This window comes from Enhydra lutris, unplaced genomic scaffold (assembly GCF_002288905.1).
Source record: "Enhydra lutris kenyoni isolate GAN:26980312 unplaced genomic scaffold, ASM228890v2 scaffoldscaffold31, whole genome shotgun sequence".
NCBI classification, from domain to species: domain Eukaryota; kingdom Metazoa; phylum Chordata; class Mammalia; order Carnivora; family Mustelidae; genus Enhydra; species Enhydra lutris.
In genome coordinates this window covers 5107252-5134527 of record NW_019154115.1, presented here as the reverse complement: position 1 = coordinate 5134527, position 27276 = coordinate 5107252, and the positions used below count along the sequence as shown (strand labels likewise).

The window sequence follows — 27276 nt, the reverse complement described above, 5'->3', positions numbered from 1 at the left end:
TGACATTTGGCAAACAATGTGCCTGATAATGGTTTTCTTTTTTATTTATTCTACTTGGAAGTCACAAATCTTCTTGGATCTCTAAGTCAGTTTTTTTTTTTTTTTTTTAATCAAACATGAAATGTTTTTGGCCACTATTTCTTCAAGTATTTCTCTGCTTCTTTCTCTCTCCCCTCTATTTATGGGACAAGATAGCAAGACTTCAGTATTTCTCCCACAGGAGCTATGGAGATACAAAAGGCCCTCTGTCAAAAAAGGAGCAAACTTGCAAATCTCACCTACTACAGTTTTATCTTTCAAAGGTCATCTCCTATTTGGTTTGCACTGCTTTGTTTACCAGCTTCCCTGAGTACTCACAGCTGTTAGCCAGGTATGGTTGGCAGAATTTATACTCTAACTTTGTGTTTTAGCCCTTTGGCAGCTTACTCAGTTCCAGGATTTTCCTCCTAAATTCCAAGTTGTTTTGCCAATCCTCAACTTTTGTTCTCTGATACCTCAAGTCAGTATGGTTGTGGTCAGTTGTCTCTGGGGCCATGGGACTTGGGGAGCACCTTGTTTAAAAAGCCACAGATTCACAATTCTTTTCTACTGCTTTACTTACTTCAAAGAATAAACTCTCCTCTGGTTTCTGCTTCTTTTTGGTCTTTCAGTGGGGTTTTTGTTGTTGTTGTTGTTTTGTCTTTTTCCAGTGCTTTCAAATCATTTTGTTATTTTTAAAATTTTTCCAGGTTTTATCATTGTTACCTGTGGAAGGGTTCATTCACCTTGCCAATTATCCATTACCTAAAGTTGGTAGTTCCCTGTATTTTTAAAAACAGTCTCCTAGACCTGAATTTGTAATTTTATATATTATAAAATTTTAATTACTGGTAGTACTATATAGGAAATGTAATAAACTACCTAAAATAATGGAAAAGCTCCAACTTCCATAAATTTGCATGTAAATGTAGATAAATATATCATTTCCTCATGCAGGGGCGCCTGGGTGGCTCAGTCCTTAAGCATCTGCCTTCAGCTCAGGTCATGAGCCAATGTGGGATAGAGTCCCCCATTGGGCTCCCTGCTCAGTGGGAAGCCTGCTTTTCCCTCTCCCACTCCCCTTGCTGTGTTCCCTCTCTTGCTGTCTTTCTCTCTGTCAAATAAATAAATAAAAGCTTTAAAAAAAAAAATTCCTCATGCAGCCTATGCTGTGCTGTACATGGTGCCCTCCTATTCTGAACCCATATCTACTAAGCTGGGATGGACTGAGGGTCATGAAAATCAGCAAAACAAATAAACTACCTGCCACTATTTAAAAGTAAAAAACAATTTAAACTCCCCCAAAAGATCTGTAGGCTCTTTTAAATAATGTCCCATGGATTAAAAGATTTAGGAGAGGAAGATAGGTAACTGAAATGAAGACTTACTGTATACTTTTTAGAAACAGCAATAATTAATAGTAACACGATGTTCTTTTTAAAATGAAATACTTACCATTGTTCTTTCTAAAATAAGAAAACATTTTAAATAGTATTTTTCAAAATGCATTACACATTTTCTTATACAACAGTGAAAGCAGAACTGAAGAACCCACAACATTGCTTTTAGAAATTCTACTTACATTCTCCTTTCACTGATAACTGGATCCTAAAATTTCATGGAATTTCAATCACAAAACAGTGAAATTAACAAAGTAAATCTATGGTGATTTGTAAAAAGCTCAGAATAGGTAAGTAATTTAAGTCCATTATTTGCTGAGTTGGGCTTTGAGTATTTTAAAAGACCTCTTCATCCTCACGATAGCAGTTGCCAAGAAACTATAATCCCACAACAGGCAAAAGGACCCATTTTCATTCAGAATGAGTATAACAAATAGAAAGGAGGAAATGGAGACCAAGGGCATCTTTTCACACTAATTTTATAAAAAAAAAATTAAAAAATTAAAAAAGAATATCCATCGTGATTCTCACTCTTTCTTAAGCCAAAACATTAATGTGATGGCTTTGCTCTAAACCAGAGACAGAAAGGTCTGATAGAACTGCAATCAAATGAAGTGGATTAAACAATGATACACAAAAGCAACACTGCTGATGTTCAAATTCAAGCATAAACAAGCATAAAATCAGCCAAAATTAGAAAGGGGCAGAGGAAACTTTTGGCAGTGTCAGATATGGTAATTAACTAGACTGTGCTAATGATTTCACAAGTGCATATATACGTTAAAACTTATCAAACTCTATGCTTTTGCATGCGATTTTACCTCAATTAGATTTGAATAAAGCTTTTTAAAAAAATTAGCAGGAAAAAAATCATTACTCGATTTGTAACCATCACTCAGCTACTTTAAAGACAAAACCAGAAACCAATTCAGACTCTAAAACCAAGTATAATTAACAACTCAAGGATCACAGGCAAAAAATAGTCATCCAAGTTCAAAGAAGAGGTATATCAACTTTTTCAAAAGAAAGAAGAAATAAGTCTCAATCAATGGAAATATCCTGAGACTTGTCAAAGGATTATGGAGGTCACATTGTCAAGGCAATTTATGTCCCACCCTGGTGCAGAATGCTCTTGGTTTCCATTTCCAAACAGATACGTGATGACACAGAGTTTATCAGGATTTGCAGCCTTACTGTACTTCTCTTCCTTGCACCTCTGCAGAATCTCTAAGCTCCTCTGGTGGACTGGGTGCTGGAGAAAGCTAAAACTATCCATACTTTTCAAAATTGCACATGGCGCTGTATCATCATGCCCTTAGGAAGCAAAAGAAAAACAAAAAAATGGAGAAAAGAAAAAAGATATTATATAAACCCAAACCAATAGAGAATCAAGGACAATGCTGCCAACTATCTTAAGAATATATTTTTAAAAATGTATCAAGTAATATGCATTAAATGTGAATAAATCTTCTAAATTGATTTGAGGAAATCAGACAAAAATAAAAGGAAAATATAAAGGTCTTTTTTAGGTATTCAAAGTATTCCTTTCAGTACTGAAAGTGTTGTGAATTAATATCATACTAAAAATTTCTAATTTAAAAAATTAGGGAAATTTCAAAACAATTTGTATGTTTATTTTTTTAAACAGGCCCATTTTTATCAGGTCTGAAATATAATTAGCATATAGTTGGCAACAATGCAAGGAACAATGATGGAACCCCAAAGAAAAATACACCCAAAACAATTTACCAAAAGTTAAATAATTCTTTCACAAATCTTGCAATTAACCACACTTGTAGGAATTCCAACAAGTGTGTCAATGTTTAAAGAGCAGGAAGAAAAGCACCATAGAGCAGGGAAACCCAGCAGCACTTTGGTATTTATAAATCTGAAAAGAGAGGTGGAAAATGTACCTCACCACCACTTAGTCAAGTGAGACAAAATCAACTATTTGCGGGAAAGGGAAGAGAGTATGTTCAAGGAAGGACCAAAGCCCCAGATTAGTGCTATTGAAGCAGTGAGTCACTCTAACAATAAAGGAGGCTGCGGGGAGGTCAGTACTATTAATATTAGTAATAGATGGATTAAAAGAAAATAGGCATCTCCAGGTTTTTTGTGGGTGGGGGGGAAGGTGTTGAGTATCATTTACTCAAAGAACATCGCTAGAGTTAGGACGTTTAGTTCAAATTTGTGTAGGTGTGCCTTTAAAAAACAAAAGGGAACAGTTTAACAATAGAGACAAAGTGAGCAACACAATGAATCAAGTTTCATTAGTGCATATTTACTGTATAATTAGGAATGAGATACTACCTATGAATAGTTCTCAATGCAGAATCATTTAAAAAGTTAAATAGAGGCAGAGTAGTTCAAAGAGGTTTGCAAAGCAGGGTTTAGTCTAACTAAAATTCCTTGAACTAGATTACTGGATCCAGAGAACAAGCATCCACATTTTAGCTAAAGAGATGGAATCTTGCATCAGATAATAAGATACTTATAAATAGCAATTTTTAAAAATAAAGTAGATTTGAAAATTATTTTCATATCCAATACTGAAAAAGTAAACTAATAAAACACTATTCTCATTCATCCAATGTGGAGAGCACATAGCTGCAAATGTTCAGTATTTCAAAAAGAGACAAATATCAAGTTATCCATCATTTCTTAGTTGAAGAACATCTCAGTAAAAATATTCTATGCCCATTATCAATGATCCACTCCACCATCTTTGATGGGCTGCTTGAAGAAAGAATGCTTAGTTAGGCTCAGACTAGCCTATACTTGTTAGTTGGTGGTGCCAGGAGGTAGGTATCAGTTGAGGGGGACCATCTGAGGGGAAAAAAAAAATGCCTGGAAAGTTCTATTTATACTCTAACCAAACTGTAATTTTAAAAAGTTATCACAAGACTTTCAGGCATCTTGATAATCTGCCAGTCAGAAATAATTTTAAGGAGATTATGGAATTAAAGTGTTCTATGTAAAAGTTTAGGATATTAAATATACTAAATTAGTAAGCAGTTTGAAGAAATCGCTTGACATTACTACAGCCACTGCACTCTTTTGTCTAATAAACTGTGGCAATGACATCTGGATATGGGTAATTTTGTATTTGTGACTATTTTAGGACTTACCATCATACCTTTTTTTTAACGTCTTTCATTCTGCTTTCTACACCTTCTTTTAACTCTACTATTTTAGACTATAATACTATTTCCAAACCTTAAACTGATCTTCCTCTCATTTGCTGTTAACAATGCCCTGTTAAGGTGGTTAAGTTTCCTACGATGGTTTGTAAGTACAGATTCAGGAAGAGTTATTGTCTAAGGAGTCTCATAACTCCTAAAACACTTTCATTTAGTGTTGGTTTATGCTAGTTCCTGGTATAGTTTGTTAATTCCTTACCTTGAGATTATGTACCAAAAATACAAGATAAATTCAGACCCCATATCAATGCATGGTAAAGATGTGAGGCACTGATTTTTTTTTTTTAAGTAGGTTAAGAACAATCTAAGGCCTAAGGTTAGATTGCTAAGGTCCTTTTATTTCTCTGCTCAAGGCTAATGGACAGAATTTTTCAATCTTTTCAGTGACAGAAAAGTCTAAGCTCCCTGAAGGTACTACGTCACATAATGGAACTCAATCCTAGTTATTCATTCAAACCTGAAGCCATGTCTCTGATCCTAAAGTAGATGCTGTAATGCCAGCTTCCAGGCCACACAGCCATTAAAGGTGTATCTCACACATTGCAAACCACCACAATCTCAAGTAAAAATTTGATAAGCTTAAAAAATATTTACATCTATGTAATCCTCAATCAAGATACAGAACATTTGCATTATCTCAGCAAGTTATTTCAACCCCTTCCTATCAATACCACCCATGCCTTTGCAGAAGCTATCATAACTATATTATTTCGCCTGTTCTTAAACTAAATGAAAGCATACACTATGTACCTTTTCATGCCTGGCTTTTTTGCCCAGTATATTTTGTGACTCATTATGATACTCATGAGAATCAGTAATCTGTTCTTTTTTACTCAGAATAATGTTACATGGTAGGAATGTATCACAACATGGTTATCTTTTCTTCCATTGATAGATTTTTGGGTGTTTCTAACTGGGGACTATTAAGAATAAAGATACTATGAACATTCTTGTGTTTTGTGTAGAATAGTTCCATTGAAATATAAACCACATACTATACAATTCACTTATTTAAAGTGTACAATTCTATGGTTTTTAGTATAACTCCTGAAGCTATTGAACTATCACCACAATGAATTTTAGAATACCTTCAACATACTAAAAAGAAACCTTTTTTTTTTTTTTAAAGATTTTATTTATTTATTTATTTGACAGACAGAGATAACAAGTAGACAGAGAGGCAGGCAGAGAGAGAGGAGGAAGCAGGCTCCCGCTGAGCAGAGAGCCCGATGCGGGGCTCGATCCCAGGACCCTGAGATCATGACCTGAGCCGAAGGCAGAGGCTTTAATCCACTGAGCCACCCAGGCGCCCTAAAAAGAAACCTTTTTAATTAACCTTTTTAATTATCCTTCCCCTCATCATTTCCCAGCTTGCCTACTCCAGCCCTAGGCAAACACTAATCTACATTCTACCTCTACAGATTTGCCTATTCTAGACACTTCACATAAATGCAATCATACATTTGTGATTTGTGATACATGCAACAGGTGGCCTGTGTTGTTGAGTTTCCATATATGTCTTATTACATATTATTTTTATTCCTCTATTTAATACTGTCTTCTTTTATATTAAACAGATGTTTTCTAGTATATTCTTATTTTTTGTCATTTATATTACCATATTATTTTTTAGTTATTTTCTTTGCAAATACCAAGAGAATTATAATTAACATCTTATAACAATCAAGTCTGGATTTAAATTGCTTAAGTCCAACGGTATATAAAAATGTTTCTCTTCATTGGGGAGGGTATGTGCTATGGTCAGTGTTGTGAAGTGTGTAAACCTGGTGATTCACAGACCTGTACCCCTGGGGCTAATAATACATTAAATGTTAATAAAAAAAAATGTTTCTCTTCTATAGCTCCATTCTCTTCCTCCTCCTTTATACTGTTACTGTCATACAAATTACACCCTTAAAATGTCATGCCCATCAACAAAGATTTATAATTATTGCTTTGTACAGTTGTCTTTTAAATCAGATTAGAGAAAAAAGTTATAAAATGTAAAAAAAATATATTCATACTATATTTTATACTTCACTCTATAGTTGCCTTTAATGGCGCTTCAAGTGCTTTCAAGTTACTATTTAATTTCCTTTCATTTCAGCCAGAACTCACTGAAGTATTTCTTGTGGGGCAGATCTGATAATACTAGCTCAGGATTTGTTTATCCACAAATGTCTTAATTTCACGGTCACTTTGAAGGGTAGTTTTACTGAATATGGAATTAATTAATTATTTAAATTCAATTAATTAACATACAGTATATTATTAGTTTCAGAGGCAGAATTCAGTGATTCATCAGGCTTCCATAATACCCAGTGATCATTACATCACGTGCCTTCTTTAATGTCCATCACCCAGTTTCTCCATCACCCCACCTTCCTCCCTTCTTCAACCTCAGTTTGTTCCCTATGATCTCTTCTGGTTTGTCTCCCTGTCTGATTTTGTCTTGTTTTATTTTTCCCTTCCTTCCCCTATGATCCTCTGTTTTGTTTCTTAAATTCCACATATCAGCGAGATCATATGATAATTGTCTTTCTCTGATTGACTTATTTCGCTTAGCATAATACCCTCTAGTTCCATCCACATCATTGCAAATGGCAAGATTTCATTATTTTGATGGTTGAATAGTATTCCATTGTGTATATATACCACATCTTCTTCAACCATTCATCTGTCGACGGACATCTGGGTTCCTTCCACTACTGTGGACATTGCTGCTAAAAACATCGGGGTGCAGGTGCCCCTTCAGATCACTGCATTTTTATCTTTGGGGTAAAATACCTAGTAATGCAACTGCTGGGTTGTAGGAGGCTCTATTTTCTTTCTTTTTTTTTTTTAATTTAAGATTTTGTTTATTTATTTGACAGAGAGAGAGACAGTGAGAGAGGGAACACAAGCAGGGGGAGTGGGAGAGGCAGAAGCAGGCTTCCTGCTAAGGAGGGAGTCCAATGCAGGGCTCAATCCCAGGACCCTGGGATTATGACCTGAGTTGAAGGCAGATGCTTAACGACTGAGCCACCCCAGGCACCACTCTATTTTCAACTTTTTTGAGAGACCTCCATATTGTTTTCCAGAGCAGGTACACCAGCTTGCATTCCCACCAACAGTGTAGGACGGTTCCCCTTTCTCCATGTCCTCACCAATATCTTGTCATTTCCTGACTTGTTAATTTCAGCCATTCTGACTGGTATAAGGTAGATAGCAATCTCACTGTGGTTTTGATTTGTGAATACAGAATTCTTGACTCTCTTTTTTCTTTAAGCACTCTGAATATGTCCAGTATTGCCCTCTGGCCTCAATGGTTCCTGATGATGAATCAACTGTCAATCTTGCTAAGGACACTTTGTACATGCATTACTTCTCTCCTGATGCTTTTAATATTTTCTATCTCAGGACAATCTAATTATGATGTATCTAAGTTTGGATCCTTTGTGGGTTGTTGATCTTCTTGGGTATATAGTCTTTTCAGAAAATTTGAAGAGCTTTTGGCCATTATTTCTTGCAACATTTCTTACTACCCCTTTCTCTGTCCTTCTAAACTGCCAGATGCCAGGGTACTTTATTGTGTCCCACAGGTCTAAAAGCTCTGTTCATTCCTATTCATTCTTCTTTCTTTTTTTCTGTTCCTTAGAACAGATAATCTCAACTGATCTATGGTCAAGTTCACTGATTCTGGCCTCGCCTATTCAAATCTGTTGCTGAACTCTTCTAGTGAATTTCTCACACACATATAAATTAATATTTTATATTTAGTGAGACACTGTTCTCATACTTTCCTTTAGTTCTTCAAATATGGCTGCCTTTGAACATATTTAAAATAGCTTAAAGCGGGACGCCTGAGTGGCTCAGTTGGTTAAGCAGCTGCCTTCGGCTCAGGTCATGATCCCAGCGTCCTGGGATCGAGTCCCACATCGGGCTCCTTGTTCTGTGGGGAGCCTGCTTCTCCCTCTGCCTCTGCCTGCCACTCTGTCTGCCTGTGCTCGCTCTCTCTCTCTCTCTGACAAATAAATAAATAAAATCTTAAAAAAAAAAAAATAGCTTAAAGACTTTTATAAGTTCAAGGTCTGGCTTTCCTCAGCAATAGTTTCTATTGATTCCTTTTTTCACACATACAGGTCATTTTCTTTTCTTTTCTTTTCTTAGTGTGTGTGTGTGTGTGTGTGTGTGTGTTTCAGAATTTTGTGTAGAACACCAGATATTTCAAATAATATAACATGGCAACTCTAGAAATCAGAGTCTCCCTTCTTCCCAGGATTTGCTGTTTCACATAATTGTTGCTACTATCCTGAACTAATTCTGCAAAGTCTGTTTGCTGACCAAACAAATCATTACTATTTCTCACTCTAAGTCCCAGCAGGGCCAATATGTAGCTTCACACACACTGCCTACTTAAATAATTCCACTAAGAACACTGCATGGTTTTCTGATCACCATAATACACATTATGCAATTATAACAAATCAATTCTTAAAAAGAATAAACTGAATTTTTATTTAAAAGTCTTAAACTGGGGACGCCTGGGTGGCTCAGGGGGTTAAAGCCTCTGCCTTCGGCTCAGGTCATGATCCCAGAGTCCTGGGATCCAGCCCCGCATCGGGCTCTCTGCTCAGCAGGGAGCCTGCTTCCCTCTCTCTCTCTCTGCCTGCCTCTCTGCCTACCTGTGATCTCTGCCTGTCAAATAAATAAATAAAATCTTTAAAAAAAAAAAAGTCTTAAATTGTGTTCCTTAATCTGGAAGTCTATGAAAATAACAGTCAAAAAGTAGATTTTAATTTGATATTATTTGTGCTTGGATGGCTTGATGAAGAAAAAGAATGTCAGGGAATTCCATAAGAAAATCCAAGATTTTTTAGTTTAGTATCAGGATATTTATTAGCAATTTAGCTAAGAGACACTAAAATTTTTTGTAAATATACTCTCAAAGGAAGTGAAGATATATTGTGCATCTGTAGTCAACATCTTCTTTCTTCCTTAAAAGATTATCTTTGAACTCTTAGTCTCATTCAAAATCTGAACTTGATTACCTTCTGCCTTCCACTTCTACTTAAATAATTCTCCTTCTACTTAAATTCCACTTAAATTCCACTTCTGCTTAAATAATCTCTAATTCCAATATTTCATTTTCACTATGTCTCCATACTATTCATGGTCATTTTAAAAGTTCTGAAACTATTATTTATCCATTTTCACAATTATTCTGTTAGTTTTTGTTTTGTAATGCTATAATGTTCTAAAATTTTATGGCACCCTTTTATCCTAAATCCATGCAGAAGGAGCAAAAATGCTAAATACTGGCACTGATAGTAATATACTGCAATATAATTATTTCCTGTAACAAATCTGCTCAATCAAAATACAAATGAACTATGACTTTTCTTTTTCTTGATAAAAAGTGAAATTTAAAAAGTTTATCCAATGAGACTTCTGGGTTGTTGGTAATATTCTACATCTTAATCTAGGTGATAGTTTCAGGGTGTGTTCACTTTGTGATAATTAACTGAGCTATACATTTTTGGGGGCACAGTTTTCTTCTACATGCAAGTTATAGCCTTAAATAAAAGAGTATTCAAAAAGTTTATTATATGGATGCTCTGTGCTGGCCAGAAAGAAAATTAGACTACAAAAGAAGAAGAATCTAAACATGATCAAAGTAGAAATAACACACTATCATTTTGCTGATCATTAATAACATTTTGTATCTTTGTACCAAAGGATAATAATAAACATACAACCAGCTTTCACAAATAAGATTTTAAATACCAAAAGAACACAAAAACAATGTGATTAATCTTTTTAGAAAGCAATATTTTCAATAGTAAATACAAGAAAAGTTTCTTCTCATAGTCAGTTATATCTTAGTAGAATACACCAATTTTTACAATTTTCAAAACTGGTAAATCCACTATGATAAATAATAATGTATCTTACATTAAAAGAAAAAACTTTTCCTTAGAGCTTTTTACAAAGAAAGCCTCTTAGAGATAATTTTCTAAAAGGTAAAGTAGGTTTAAGATATTCCTTTTATTTTCCAAAAAAACTGTATTTCTCCCTATTTACAAAGGCCAGTTTGTACATATTATATAATCTGAAATACAGAAACTAAGTTCAATTAGCTTTTCCCTCTCATTTCAGAAATACAATCTCCCAAATATAAGTATTCATTTGGAATATGCAAAAGCTGAACTTAAAAGTTTTACTGCTAGTGCACATGCTGAAAATCCATATAAGTAAATCTGGGAGTCCTGAAAGTACAGATGGGTCCTAGTGCGCTTCTACTGAAGCTTTTCTGGACAGAACACTTTATTTTAAATGGCTACATATATATTAGTAAATCCTCACTATGCAGCAATGGTCTATCTAAGGCTAGAGCTACAGTAAGCAAAGTGTGATTTTTTTTTCTTTTTTTCTTTTTCTCTTTTTTACACTGTGATTTTCATTAGGTAACAAATGCTTATGAAGATAAGATGCCTTCATGCAGATTGTGAACTATGGTATTTCATGATTTAAGGGACTATGGTATTTCATGATTTAAGGGGAAGAGACACAGAAAAAGTATCCTGCTCCATTCATTTCTAAATTTCAAAGTAAAATCCAATGAACTGAGTTAAGGGTAGGAAGAAAAGAAAATTAACATTCATAAACAGATTCATCTATTATTACCTGGCTTTACCCCCATAATTCTGAAGACAGTATTTTGGGGAAAAAAAAAAAAACTGCTAATAGTCACAAAATCACAAAAATTTCTTCTCTTCAAAAAGAGAAGAAATGACACTTGACTGATTTCTGAAGTAAGGCTATCTCCTGCCCCCTACCTCCATCCAATATTTTTATCTCCTGATTTATGCTTCCACATTAAATTGTTTCATCTGCATAAAAACTATTGCATAAGAAAATAAAGGTTATCAATATTTAATTTTATATAAGTAAATGGTGAAGTATCATTTCGTTTTTTTGTTTAAAAATTTACCAATGTCTTACTAAAAGTACCTACTGAATATCAGGTGCTTTACATACATTACTCCTCTCAGTATTTATTAATAAAAATATACCAACACATATATATAAACAAACACCATGTATTCACTTAAGTACCAAGTACACTGGAACTAATCAGATCTGAAAATGATGTTAGGATATGGTTAAGAAAACAAAATTATTATGTCTCTACTCCTTAAGAGAGGTAAAAAATTGAAAGATAAGTATGGTAGAATACTAATATCTACTGCTTACCAGTTTTTGTCTGAATGTGTCTTTTCCCAGCTTCCCTGAAAGCAACCATGGCTCTGAAAAAAGCTCTGAGAACTGCCCATCGGAAAACAGCTACGGGATCAATTCCAATCATCCCAGAGATAAATGCATTCTTGCTACTTCTTAGAAGAGCTACAATGTCAGGGCGCATATGATCTGTATTTTTTTCCCGGAAATCCTACACAAAAAAAGTATCAGTGTTATTTTTGAAAAAATTATTAAACCAAGAAGATAATAGGTGACATGTCTGAAAAGTGGTTTACTAAAGACTATAGAAGTGAGTTCTGTTCTAGGTAGCTAACTGGACCAAACACCTTTGATAAAGTCCCAGCCAATCCTAAAACTATTGAATTCTATAATACATTTAGATGACAGTAAATATTCTACAATTTTATTGTAGCTTGTTAAGTAGAGAGCCTCTCTGAAGGGGTAATCACATAAAATTACCAGACAGCTGAATAAAAGAAAGGAGCCAGACATGAGAAGACAAGGAACAGTGTTCCAAACAAAGAGAATACAACACCTATTATGTATAGGTGGTAGGACAAGTTAGTAGACAAACAGTAAGATCAGGAGCTGGAACATTCTGGGCAAGGGTGAGAGTGGTGGAAGATTTGGCAAATAAATAGGTATTGCAAGCCTGAGTTAGGAGTTTGTAGATTTTATTCAAATATAAAAGAAAGCCAATGGAGCTAAATGATATTTTATAAATATCACTGGATGCTGCAGAGGGAATGAATTTATACAAGGAATGGAACACAGGAGACCAGCTATTGAAATAATCCAAACAAAAGGTGATGGTGACTTAAGACTACATTGGTGGTAACAGCATAAAGGGAAAATAGTTACTATATTTGGGATATGTTTTGGAAGTAAGGCAAAGAATTAGCTGGTGTATTATAGCATGGTGAAAGAATGAGGGAATAAGGTTAATACCTATATTTTGGGTTTTAGGAACTAGGTGGAGGTAATATTGATATGGAGAAGTCTAGAGAAAAGAGAAGATTTAGGGAAAGGAAATGAAATCAAAAGATCAGTTTTGTGCAAGTGAAGTTTGAGATGGTGAGGATAATGATAGCAGCAAGTAACATTTATTGAAAGGTAATATGTGTGTGGCACTCTTCTGAGCACTTTACATGTGCTTTCTCATTTAAGCTTATTTCATCCACCTATCAATTGCTTGAGATAGATATTATTATTACTCCTATTTTATACATGAAGAAACTCAGTCATGGAGAAGTTAACTATCCTGGCCCCTATAACACAGTAAGTAGAATAGGGATTCAAAGACAGCCACTCATTATCACTATACCGTATCTGCATACAGACATCAAGAAAGCAGATGAATATATATGCCTAGGAGGCCTACAGAGACTGCAGAAAATATACATATTACCTAAGGACTGTAAATAGACAGTACAAACCACTTGCCGATAGGGGACGGAGGGGATTTAACAGAAGAAAATGGGTTAAAATATCCCACAGAAAGACAAGGAGAATAAAAAGTTTACACTCAGTGGAAGAATGTTCCAGACTGATATGTATAGAGTAGGCATTTGGCTGTAATCACACCCAGATAAAAGGATTAAAAGTTGGTAAGTACATCACTCAGAGTTGGTGCAACTTGACATAACAGCTCTTTAACTCAGAATTCTATGAGGAGCATGTCTAGTATGATGTTTTCCAGAAGGCAGTTTGGACTTCTTTAGGGGTTTCCTTTCCTAGTCTTTGTTCTCCTAAGAACAGGAGAAAAGGAGAAACAGGCCAGGAATCTTGGTCCTTGGCTTGTCCCTTAACACCCTTTGAGCAAAAGTATGTATTATAAAAGTTAGTAAAACTGATAAAAATTTTCAAATCCAAATCACCACCACCACCATCACTGGCTAATACTTACCAAGGGCAAATAAGACGTCAGGCACTAAGTTAAGCACTATACATAACTTATTCAATTCTAACAATTATTTAATAAGGTAGAATAATTACAAACCATAATTTACTGATAAGTAAACAGAAAGATAAAGAAGCTTGCCAAAGGTCAAACATAGTAAGTACTACAGGAACTGAAAATTGTCTGTTTTATACCGAAGACCATTCCATCCTATTAATAACTATACCGTACAAAGTAAAATTCTAGAATTTTTTCCCATGATGGGTGTCAAATGTTGATGGAAACCTTTATTTTCCAAACGTAATGGTCTCATCGGTCTTTAAAGTTCCAGATTTCTAAGTGTATTTCATAAACTAATCACATCATTCTTCTTGAAAATTTTCTCTTGGTTTCTATTAACAATACATTTTGTGATTTACTACTTACCATATTTGAAATTCTTGGGTTTTGGTCTTATGTACTCTTGGAAAAATTTTCACTCAATCATCTTACATCAGGTGATCTCAACCGTAGTAATGGCTTTAAACACTATATATATGACGAGGCCCAATCTGTATTTCCAGCTCAGATCTTTGTTGTTATGTCCGAGACCCATTTCTACACCTTAAAGGTATCTCAAACTTAAAAGCGAATGCATAAGACTAGTATTACTTCAATGTTTGGAAGCATTCGCCAGTGAAACCATACAGGCCTGGAATTTCCTCTATGGGGAAGTTTAAACTGCTGATTCAAATTATGTGATGGGAATAGGCTTCTCAGGTTTTCCTGTATTTCTGGTGTCAGTTTTGATGTGTGATTTTCATGGAATTCTCCATTTTATCTATGCTGTCAAATTTATTGGCAAATATGTTGAGACCCTTCTTAACATCTGTTGAGTATGTAGTTAAGTCCTCTTTTTCTTTTCTGGCATCTATTTTTAAAATCTTTTTTCCTATTATAGATTATTTTCTATTACTTTTTTTCATTTTATTTTATTCTATTACCTTTTATCATTTTCTGTTACCTTTTCAAGGAACAAATATTTGGCTTTGTTAATTTCTCTACTGCATGTCTGTTTTCTATTGCATTAATTTCTAGTCTTCCCTTTATTATTTCCCTCTAATTTGAAGGGGGGTTAATCCGCTGTTCTTTTTTCAGTCTCTTGAAATGGAAGCTTAGATAATTACTTTCAACCATTCTTCCTAATGCATGCATTTAAAATTATAAATCATTGCTTTAAATGCATCCTACCAATTGCTACAGATTCTGCAAATTTTAGTATGTTGCATTTTTATTAATGCTCAGTTTTAAATCAGCACTATAGGAACACATAGATGACTCAAATGGTTAAGTGTCTGCCTTCAGCTCAGGTCATGAGATCAAGCCCCATGTAGGGCTCCTGCCCAGTGGGGAGCCTGCTTCTCTGCTCTTCCCTGCTGCTGTTCACTCTTGCTATCTCTGTCTGTCTCTCTATCTGTCCCTCTCTCTCTCTCTCAAATAAATAAATAAATATAATCTTTAAGTATAAATAAATAATAAAATTAGCATTGTGATTGTGATTTCTTTTTTGACTCATGGGTTACATAGAAGAGTTGTGTTTAAACATTCAAAGACTGTCTAGCTATCCTTATGATATGCCAAGTAGGTCAGTTTTTAATAATGCTATTCAATTTTTTAGTTTTTACTCATTTTGCATCTTATTCTGTTAGCTACTAAAGAGATATATATTAAAATTTACAATTAGATGGATTTTTCCAGTTCTTCTTTTATTCTCCCTTTGGTTTTTGTATAATGAATCCAATCAGTAAGTACATACAACTTTTGATGTTGTGTCTTCCTATCAAACTGGCTCCTTTTATTTTTATGAAATGTGCATCTTTAACTTTATTAATACTTCTTGCTGTAAAATCTACCTTGTCTGCTAATAATTTCTTTTACTTAGGGTTTGGGTGATATAATTTTTTTCATCCTTTTACTTTCTATATATACTTTTTCTCTATATATATTTTTTCCATTCTTTTACTTTCAACCTTTCTAAGGATGATTAATCACAGGCACAAGTGTATATACTGTATGATTCCATTTACCTGAAATGTAATAACAAGTAAAACTAAGGATAAAAAATGAGGGTAGTGGTTACCTCTGTGTCAGGGAGAATGAGCTAGGAAGGGGCATGACAGAAATCTGTACACTTAGGATTTATGCACCTCATTGTATGACTTCATAGCTCAAGTTTTCTTGTTTTTGTTTTAAACTACATTTTCAAAATCTTTTTTTAAAAAAATTGAGATATAACTAACATGTAATGAATAAGGTGTATAATGTGCTGATTTGATACATTTATATACTGCAATAGGACTACCTCTATAGTATTAGCTAACACCTCCATCAGGTCATATAACTATCATTCCTTTTCTGTGGTAAGAACACCTAAAATCTGTTCTCTTAAGAACTCTGAAGACAATGCTATTATCACAATGTTGTTATAATCGCAATGCTGTGCATTAGATCTCCAGAATTTACTCATCTTCTAACTGCAAGTTTGTATCCTTTGCCCAACATTTCCTCAATTCTCCCATCCCACAGCCCCTGGGAACTATCATTCCACTCTGTTATTCTTAATGTTTGTTCTAAAATCTGTTCCTTTCTGTCTCTTCCATCTCAGAAATAACACCTCAAATTCACCCATCAGCTATAGCCAGAAGTCACTTAGCTAGGATACATCAATCAGCTTCTACCAATTATACCTCCAAAATATATCTCATAATCATCTACATCTCCTCCATCTATACCGCCACCCGTGGTTCAGTTTACCTTAACATTTCACCTCAACTATTTTAAAAAGCTCCTAATTTATCTGCCAGCTTCTACTCTCATCCTCTGCTATTCCTTCTCCTCAAAGCAATCAAAGCAATCTCTTAAAAACACAAATCACAGCCTGTTTAAAATCTTTTCGTGGTTCCCCATAATAATTTCAATAAAAACCAGACTCCTTTAACTTGGTCTAAAAGCCATGAAGAATTAATTTGCTATTCATTCTCTAAATTTGTTTCATGCCACTACTTCCCTTGCTCACCATAATCTAGTAACACTGGCCTGTTTTCAATTATTTTAACATATTTATTCTGTATCTCATGGCCTGGAATATTCATCATCCCAGCTCCTCACCAAGGTAACACTTGCTTCAGGTTAACCCTCAAAACTTAAGTTCTCAGAGAGGTATTCATGGATCTCCAAATTCTAATTCCACTATTTCACTACTTTCTTTCCTAGGACTTGTTCATTTATTTATGGCAATATCCCATTTATCTATATTACACACACACACACACACACACACACACACACACAAACACACACACATATATGTATATACTGAGCCAAGAACATGTCTGCCTGGTTCATCACTACATCGTCCCAAACACCAAGCACAGGGTCTGACACATAGTCTGTATTTAACATACAAAGTCAATCAGTGACAAATGAAAGAGTGCTTTTAATTGTGACTTTCACCTCAATACCCAAGAGAAAATATATTGCTCTACTACGCTCCATACCATCACTGCCTTGCCTGGGAAACTACCAAATGACAATCTTAAATATCAAGCGGTTGAAGGGTAACCGGCTCACTAATTACAAAAAAGAAATGGCCACAATTCTGAAGATTCTCCTCCACAAGAGTTAAAAGCTTCAATATATTCATTAGGAGTGCAAGCTCACAAATACCTAATGGTGCATAAAGACATGAAGCCTCTGTTAAGTCTCATGGATGAGAAGAGAAAAAGTAAAACTACATAATGAAATACTTGGTTCAAGATATATTATCTCTATTCTTCAGATTTTAAAAAAAAAAAAATGATTAGAAGGGACTGGGACTGATCCTGAGCTTATCTGTAGGAGGAAACCAACACCAATATCACATAAGACTGTAATATGTTGCAAGGTAGAATCTGAATGTTAGCAGTACCTTTATAAAATGTCTCCGTCTCCAACTGTTACTGATCAAGAGCCTCCATAAACTGCACAGAAGGCAGTGTGACTGGGATGATGATATAGTAGAGAACACTTTCACCCCTAAGGCACATCAATGAGAAATTTACTGACCTTGACCCCATACTTCACTTTCCCAGCGTAATGCTTTATGATGAAAGCAGGCTCCATCACGGCTGGAAACTCAATGTAAGAATTCTCTTCATGCTGATGCTTAAATTTATCTAGCAATGTTTGATTTGTGGCCTGTGGAAAGCTGCATTAAAAACAAAAAACAAAACACTAAAGAAAAATGCAGTTGTTAATACAGTCTCTTTTTTTAATACATTAAAATTACACTGCCATCTAACACATTTATAGCAAATTACAATGAGTTTTCACTTATACCATCTAATCTGATTCTCTTAACAAGCTGAAAAGGGAGTATAAGAAGGACTGGTGTTCTACAGATGAGGGATCAAAAGTCCCAATTTGCCCAAACTCATATTCTCCGAGCAGCAGAACTATGAAAGGAACTCGGGTCTGCAGGTATTTAGCTCAGGTCACACCCTGTGGCACTTCTGTAAAACCAACAGGATAATAAAACTCAAGTGATACTTTGTTTGGGGCCAAGAACTTCCAAACAGAAAATGATCTCTCAATTTGGACAGGTCTTAAATCCATAGTCATTTTCTGTTTTCCTGTTTCTTCAAACATAAATTAAGTAGCAATTTTCTCTCCTGTACCAGTAACTACATAATTTTATATCTATTATTATTTCAAATATGTCTCAATGGTTTATACCCATTGATGAGTATTTCATATCTAGAGATAACTCAAATGATCCCATTAAGAAATAATTACATGATAGCAAATACAGGAATATAAAAGTTTAGGGGCCACCTGGATGGCTCAATTGGGTTAAGCATCTGCCTTCCGCTCAGGTCATGATCCCAGGGGCCTGGGATCGAGACCCTCCTTGGGCTCCCTGTTCAATGTGGAGCCTGCTTCACCCTCTCCTCCCCATTCATGCTCTCTGTCACTATCTCTGTCTCCCTCACTCAAATAAATAAATAAAATCTTTAAAAAATCCAACCCTTGGCTTCAGCTCGGGTCATGATCTCAGGGTTCTGGGATTGAGCCTCACGTCAGCTCTGCGCTCAGTGCAGTCTGCTTGTCCCTCTGTCTCTTCTCCTCCTCCTCCTCTCTCTCAATCTCTCTAATAATAAATATTTTTGTAAAGAAAAGTTCCAAAAAGAAAAAAACCACTAGTGGTTGGGAATAATGGAAAGATTCAAAGAAGATATAGGAGGCAATTATGAACTAAATGTTAAAGGCTGGGTAGGAGTTTCAAATAGAGGAAATATCACTGATGGAAAAAGGAGAAAGCAAGTATCTTTTAGAAAATAGTTTCACTTAATCAGAGTTGAAATAATGAGATAATGAGATAATGTGACATGAGGTTGCAAAGATGCTGAATACAAAATCTGATATGTAGAAATGATTCCAAAATCACAACAAAAATAATTGTGTTTTATGTATTAGGATCAGGAAGGAGAATGGCCTTTGGTGTCAGAGAGTCATAGTTCAGATTACCAGTTCTATATGTGACCTACAGCAAGCTTTAAGAACTAGTTTTCCATAAATGAGTACAATGAGGTATTGCAGTGTTAACAGAATTAAATAACACTAGTAAAAACATCTAACACTAGCTGGCATCCTTATAGGGAGGACATAAATGTTACCTACTTTATAACATTGCCAATATTGCCATCTTCCTATTCAACTTCCTATTCAACTAGGTCTGCTTTTGCATTCAAATACTATCCCTTCCTCAAAACATCATCACCATCCAGCTCTCTCTGTCCATTCCAGAACTCTAAAGCCATTCTAGAATGGACTGTAACTCTTGCAATTGGAAACAGAGAGTACAGCAACAGCCTCCACAGTAGTCTCAGTACTCTAATCTTACCTTGTTTCAAGTCACCAAATCAAAATATCAAAATTTTCCTATAATACTGCTTTAATCATGTGCCTCCCCTACTCAGGAAAATTTATGGTTCACCAAGGCAAAGTGACCAAATCCAAGCTCCTAAGCCTAGACCCAACTCAACCTCTGCAAACTTATGCCTCACCACTTCACAGCAGGACACTTTTCTTCAGGAAGGATACTCATTTCATTGTCCCTAAGTATTCTTCTGAGTAATCGAAGAGCTTGTGATTTATTTTTCTCTTACTTTCAAATGGAGAAAAGAGATTTTCAAAGGAAGACATATATGAGAACAGTTTTTATTCCAAACAAGGGAAAATGGAAAGAAAAGCTCTCCATATGTCCTATATTCAACAAACTCTTGTGGATACACACTACAATATCAAGCATAAGAGCTTGGAACAGAGAAATTATTGTGCACTTCAGAGCTTTTCCATCTAGTGTTCCCCAAAGGGTATCTGCCAGGATAGTCTTAGATTAGTGTTTCCATGCTTCTTTCTGTGTTTCTTTAGCTTTCAAAAATACCAATACCTAGGGGCGCCTGGGTGGCTCAGTGGGTTAAGCTTCTGCCTTCGGCTCAGGTCATGATCCCAGGGTCCTGGGATTGAGCCCCATGTTGGGCTCTCTGCTCAGCAGGGAGCTTGCTTCCCCCTCTCTCTCTGCCTGCCTCTCTGCCTACTTGTGATTTCTGTCAATTAAAAAAAAAAAAAAACTTATAAAAAAAAAAATACCAGTACCTAGACCCCATTCCTGTGATTCTACTGAAGTGATGCTAGGGTGATGATCAGTACTATCTCCACGTTACTCAGGTATTTCTTAGGACCAGACAAGACTAACAAAATGCTGTCCTAAATGAATGCTCTGGTCTTAACTTCATTTTGTTAAAAGAAGACTGGGGTAGAAGTCCGAGATTCTGCATTTCTAAGAAGCTTCAAGGTGCTGCCAGTACTCACATTAAGAGATCATACTTTGAATACTGAAGGAAAGACTGGTAACACTCCTGACATCCTGCTCATACCTAACTTTGCTTATTCTACTCCTTCCTAAATTTCATGCTACATCCTTTACAATCAAGCTTAAATAACTTGCCCAAGGTCAAACTTGCCCAAAGCCAAGAGATAATAGAGACAAGATTAAACAAGACTTCTGATCTCAAACCCATGCACCTAAAGCACTGAATGACATAGGAATGCTGCTAAGGATATATTTCATGTTATATATTCCCTATAGAAAAAAAACAGTTGTTAGAGGAAAACTAGTCTAAGTGGTTCCCAAAATAGCTCTTCCTAAATGTGACTAATTTATTTTCTGTCCAACTTTGGCAGAGAGAAAACATTTCATGCCTTTGTATCTTCTGGGATGTTAAAGCATAGAGCAAAGTGGTCCATTTACCAGAGGAGGTAAAAACAACAGGACTGACACATAAAGTGAAGAAAATAATAATAGAATTTATAAAAAGTCTTCATATAGAATATAGAAGAATATATAGAATATATAAGACTGAATATAAAAGCATAATTGAAGGGACAATTAAGAAGTTACTCAGTCCAGGAGTACCTGGGTGTCTCAGACAGTTAAGTGTCTGCCTGGCACTCAGGTTGTGATCCCAGAGTCCTGGGATCAAGCCCCACATAGGGCTCCCTGTTCACCAGGGAGTCTGCATCTCCCTTTCTCTCTGTCCCTCCCCACCACTCATGCTTGCGCTCTCTCTCAAATAAATAAATAATTAAAATCTTTTAAAAAATGGTTATTCAGTTTAGTCTCCTACCAACAATACCCTGACAAATGATGCAAAAGAATTACTATAATAGGAATTTTTTTTTTAATTCTAACTCTGCCATTTATTATCTTTATAATATTGATACATTGCTTAACCTTCCCACACCTGGGCTTCCTCATCTATATATTTTTTTTATTTTCTACTTTTTTATAAACATATAATGTATTTTTATCCCCAGGGGTACAGGTCTGTGAATCACCAGGTTTACACACCTCATAGCACTCACCATAGCACATACCCTCCCCAATGTCCATAACCCCACCACCCTCTCCTGAACCCCCTCCCCCCAGCAACCCTCAGTATGTTTGTGAGATTAAGAGTCTCTTATGGTCTGTCTCCCTCCCAATCCCATCTTGTTTCATTTATTCCTTTCCTACCCCCTAAGCCCCCCATGTTGCCTCTCTACTTCCTCATATCAGGGAGATCATATGATAATTGTCTCCCTGATTGACTTATTTAGCTCAGCATAATACCCTCTAGTTCCATCCATGTTGTCGCAAATGGCAAGATTTCATTTCTTTTGATGGCTGCATAGTATTCTAGTGTGTGTGTGTGTGTGTGTGTGTGTATACCACATCTTCTTTATCATTCTTCTGTTGATGGACATCTAGGTTCTTTCCATAGTTTGGCTATTGTGGACATTGCTGCTATAAACATTCGGGTGCACGTGCCCCTTTGGATCACTACGTTTGTATCTTTAGGGTAAATATCCAGTAGTGCAATTGCTGGGTCATAGGGTAGCGCTATTTTCAACTTTTTGAGGAACTCCATGCTGTTTTCCAGAGTGGTTGCACCAGCTTGCATTCCTACCAACAGTGTAGGAAGGTTTATAATAGGAAATTTTATTACCTTATAAAATAGCTGCTAATCAGCTCTAATGATTAGAAAGTTCTTTCTTGGGCGCCTGGGTGGCTCAGTGGGTTAAGCCTCTGCCTTCAGCTCAGGTCATGATCTCAGGGTCCTGGGATCGAGGCCCACATCGGGCTCTCTGCTCAGCGGGGAGCCTGCTTTCTCCTCTCTCTCTCTATGCCTGCCTCTCTGCATACTTGTGATCTCTCTCTGTTTCAAATAAATAAATAAAATCTTAAAAAAAAAAAAAAAGAAAAGAAAGTTCTTTCTTACACTGAGCCCAAAAGCTGTCTCACTGTAATTTCTGGCCACATGGCTTCCCCACAAGAACTTCTGGGTAATGACAAAGTTGATATTCTCTTATTGGGCAATATTTATTATGTGAGGTAGCAAATAACCAAGGAAATACAGTCTTTGTATAGTAAGATGTGAATTCAAAATATTTTACATATAAGGAATGACAGGCCAGATAAGAACCCTTTCCTCTATTCATGTTTTAATTATATACTTCACTATCTCAATTGTTGCTCACAACCACCTTAAGATATATAACAAACAGAATTATCATTTTTCATAATCATTTCCTTTTTACATGCAAAAAACTAAGAACGAAAAATATTCAGAGATTGGCTAAAGGTAGCTAATAGAGATGGAATGCAACCCTGAACTTCTGACTCTATAGCCTATTACAGAGAAACATTATAGGACAATACTTCAAAGCACAAGCTAATTAGTCAGAAATGCCTGGAGTATCTGAATCTCAAATCCATCACTTATTACCTATATGATCTTTACTTAAACTTGCTTAAACTTTGTTCTTTTTGTTATCATAAAATACATGATACATATTGGAGAAGCCTACCTTCTCCAACTTCTCCAACATGACCCTAAACCATCAAAGAAACAGAACTACTCAATATTTTGACACCAACCATAATAGTTCTCAACACTGAGTATCAAAATCATCTACGAAGCTTTCCAAAATAAAATACACCAGATTTAAGCTATGTAACTAGTTAAGAGCCACTAACCTTACTATTTTATAAAGGATAATACATGTGTTGGGGCATACAGAGCAATATAAAAAAACTTTTACACAACTTAGTACATAAAATATTTTTGTGTTAATTGCACTTTAATTCATTTAGATTAATGGAAATAGACTGGTGATAGAGTCAGTAGATGTAACTGTTAGCATTCTCCTTTTCAATATATTTTGCATTCTACCATATTATTTTATATTTTTAGGTAGCAATTTCTATATGCCTATGGCATATTAATAGGGTGACACACAACTTACCATACAAACCAGAATATCGGGGAATAAAAGTAGGTATCGTTAATAACTAAACTCGACCACAGACACAAACTTTAGACTGTCCCATTCAAAACTGGTGATGTATGGTCATCCCACCTATGATAGTGAATCCCCAATATTTTCTATCTTACTTCAATGCATATAATATTTATAGTTAGAAATCAATCTAATTCAGTTACTTAATATTTTACTAAAGAGTGACAGAAAACTCACTCTCCATCACTTCAGTTTCTCCAGTTCTAGACTTGCCATCTTATAGGATAATTTAACTATAAATAGTACTTTACAGAGCACTAGAAACACTGTAGAGGATGCTCTATGACGTCTCACTTCTAAAGCTTACATACATGTTTGGTATACTACACAGTGCTAACAAAGGATGTCAAATACTTGGCATGTGTTGCTACTTTCCACCTGCACAACTGTGGCAGACATCACTAATCTAACATGATACTCTTTTCTGCTAAACATGAAAACTACAAACACATCTCATATAAAACTCAATTCAAAAAGAGAGGAACATGCAACAATATAAAATATGCCAACAAATTTAACATCAAAGTAACTCTGTAGAAGAATCTGGAAAAACTCAAGTAAAAATTCAATATTAAGGTTCACCCAATTTTCCTAGAAACATATACACACAATAAAATATACACAAGGGAAACTTTGACTCCTTATTTGAGTATGTAAGAAGAAAATTAAAAGGACATGAAAAGCCCAAATGAAAAGAACCACACTTTTGACTGAAAGGTACTTGCTGAAAGAATCATACTCACTTGCTTTCTTCATCCAAAAGATGGAGCAGACCTGTTGGCTTCTTGCTAATAAGATTTATACAACAGGTATTATCAATATAATCTATATTGTGCCAGCTGATACCTTCAGTTCTATACTCCTCCTAGGAAATAAATTCACAATTTATACATCATGCAGAAAATAATAGGTATATGATAATAAAGACTGAAAAGCTTTTGCCAGGCTTAAAAGAACAAAACTTTTCCCCTTTAGGTCATTAATCTACACAATGGAAGAATGCATAATTTCGGTTATATAAAACCTTAATACAGTATACGTCTATTTTCATCAAAAAGTACATACAATCTGTGGGATTATGGACATTGGGGAGGGTATGTGCTATGGTGAGTGCTGTGAAGTGTGTAAACCTGGCGATTCACAGACCTGTACCCCTGGGGATAAAAAGATATTATATGTTTTAAAAAAATAAAACTTAAAAAAATAAAAAAAATAAAAAAAATAAAAGTACATACAATCAAATTTTTTTGTTACCATGCTATTTGTATGCCACCCAGGTGAAAATTGAGGGCTGGATTTGTTTTAGCCACACTATCTGAGGAACTGCACTAAAGAAAAATATAAAATGAAGAAGCCTAACTTCTCCAACATGACCCTAAACCATCAAAAAGGACTGAGTATTTGTTGGATTATCAATAACGAATTTAATGAAACAGTATCTGGGAAAAGTAAAAGCCATCATCTCCAGTGATCACTGAAATTGGAATATGGAATTCATACATACTGCGTTTGGTAAAATAAAACACTTGGTGGGGGGGGAACCCTTAGAATATGTTTTAAAAAAAAGTTTCAAATCCAAGATTTTAAAAAGTGAAAGCTAAGGCATTGAACAACTATTCAACAACTATTAAGCCCCTATTACAGTTGTTTATTTTTCTGTGTACTGAGAAATAATCTTATATTTATCCTTGTGATGCTTTTAAACTGTTTTTCAAAACAAGGCCCCTGACAATCTAAAAAAGATGTTTCTACATTGCCAGAGTATTTATAGGCACCAAGTAAATACCCCAGTCGGCTGATGTCTTTAGAATGCACTGATAATTTTCATGCAATTCTCTACAAATATGGTGGGGTTTTGCAAATTAGTGATTTTGTGATTTTTATCATTCTTTGGGTATTATTATTATTACTATCATTCTGTAAATAAGACTGGTGTAATATAAACTGTAGTTACTCTAACCAGGAAAAGTGCTCACTTCAGGAGCACATATATTAAAACTGGAAGATTAATTAGCATGGCACCTGTGCAAGGATGACAGGCAAATTTAGGAAAGGTAAATGATTAATTCTTTCCTTTTAATTAGTAAATTCACAAGAAAATAATTGCTATATAAAGGTCACCCCGTGCAGTAGTAAGAACTTTTTTTGTCCTGTTTCTTTTTTTTTTTATTTTTATTTATTTTTTTTTTTTACTAACATATAATGTATTATTTGCCTCAGGGGTACAGGTCTGTGAATCGTCATGTCCTGTTTCTTCTATCTGTAGCATGGTTAACAAGCATATGGATTCTTATAGATGTTAATACAGCAGTCCAAAATCCTTCCCTCATTTCCCCTTCTCAATTACAATTCACACACCCTTGCCAAAATTAACTATTATCCTAACGTCTAATAACACCAGTGAGATTCATCTGTTTATAAATCTAATATAAACAGAGCCATACAACATATGTTCTTTTCTGCCATTTTTTTAACTCAACATTAGTTTCAGAGACATATGCAGGTTATAGAATGCATCTAAAGTTCATCTATTTTTTTAATCCTTTATTTAAATTCAATTTAGCTCATATGTAATGTAGTAATACTCTAGAGGTGGAATTCAGTGATTCATCAGTTGCATAGAACACCCAGTGCTCGTTACATTCAAGTGCCCTCCCTAATGCCCGTGACCCAGTTGCCCCATCCCTGCACTCCCCTCCCCTCCAGCAAACCTCAGTTTGTTTCCTAAAATTAAGCATCTCCTATGGTGTGCCTCCCTCTCATTTTCAACTTCCTCCATTTTTCCTTCCTTACCCCTATGTTCTTCAGTTTTGTTTCTTAAATTCTACATATAAGTGAAATCACACGGCATTTGTCTTTCTCTGACCGACTTACTTTGCTTAGCATCCCTTTTAATTGTTGTAGGGCAGGGGTTGTAGAACATCATATTCACTCATTTATGCTTTATCTATGACTGCTTTCTCAATGTAATAGCAGCATTGAAACTATATTGCCCAAAAGTCTTAAAAGACTTCTTTGTCCGGTCCTTTACAGAAAAAGTATGCCAAATCTATGAAAGAGCATTAGATCTCAAACTTCAACAGACTCACAGAATCTGTTCAACAGATTCAACAGAATCACATAAAGGACTTAATAAAACACAGACCACTGGGCCCCAGGCCCAGAATTTCTGATTAAGTAGGTACAGAGTGGGGCCCAATATTTGCATTTCTAACAAGTTCCTAGGTGATGCTACCAACAGGAACAGGAGAACAGTATTTTGAAAACCCATGCTGTGTATTTAGATGCAAATTATTCAACCACTGCAATGTTACAGGATGGTTATTTCTAATTTTTAGCCATTAAAAATGCCACTATTTACATTTGAGCACACAACTTTTAGTCTGCTTTTATATGCATTTTGAAAGTGAAAACACAGGCTTGTAAACTACACATGTATAACCTCAGCAGATACTGCCAAGCAGCTTGCTAAACATGCACCAATTTATGCAACCACCACCCGTGTATGGGACTTTCCCATGAACGGTATCTCTAATATTTGTATTATCAATTTTTTTCATTTCGTCACTCTCATGAATGCGTAGGAATATCTTAC

The 27276-nt window shown here is 35.2% G+C and overlaps 1 protein-coding gene across 2 annotated transcripts in view; it reads right to left on the bottom strand.

The window, feature by feature from the left end:
• Positions 1-27276, bottom strand: part of LOC111153187 (myosin IXA) — a 282109-nt gene that overhangs the window by 148334 nt on the left and 106499 nt on the right. For both annotated transcript variants that reach the window (XM_022512043.1, XM_022512044.1), the window contains exons 12-15: positions 24425-24546; positions 17844-17985; positions 11855-12050; positions 2613-2732 (exon numbers count right to left, since the gene is read on the bottom strand). In XM_022512043.1, coding sequence (XP_022367751.1) covers positions 2613-2732; positions 11855-12050; positions 17844-17985; positions 24425-24546 — 580 coding nt within the window. The remainder of the gene's footprint in view (positions 1-2612; positions 2733-11854; positions 12051-17843; positions 17986-24424; positions 24547-27276) is intronic.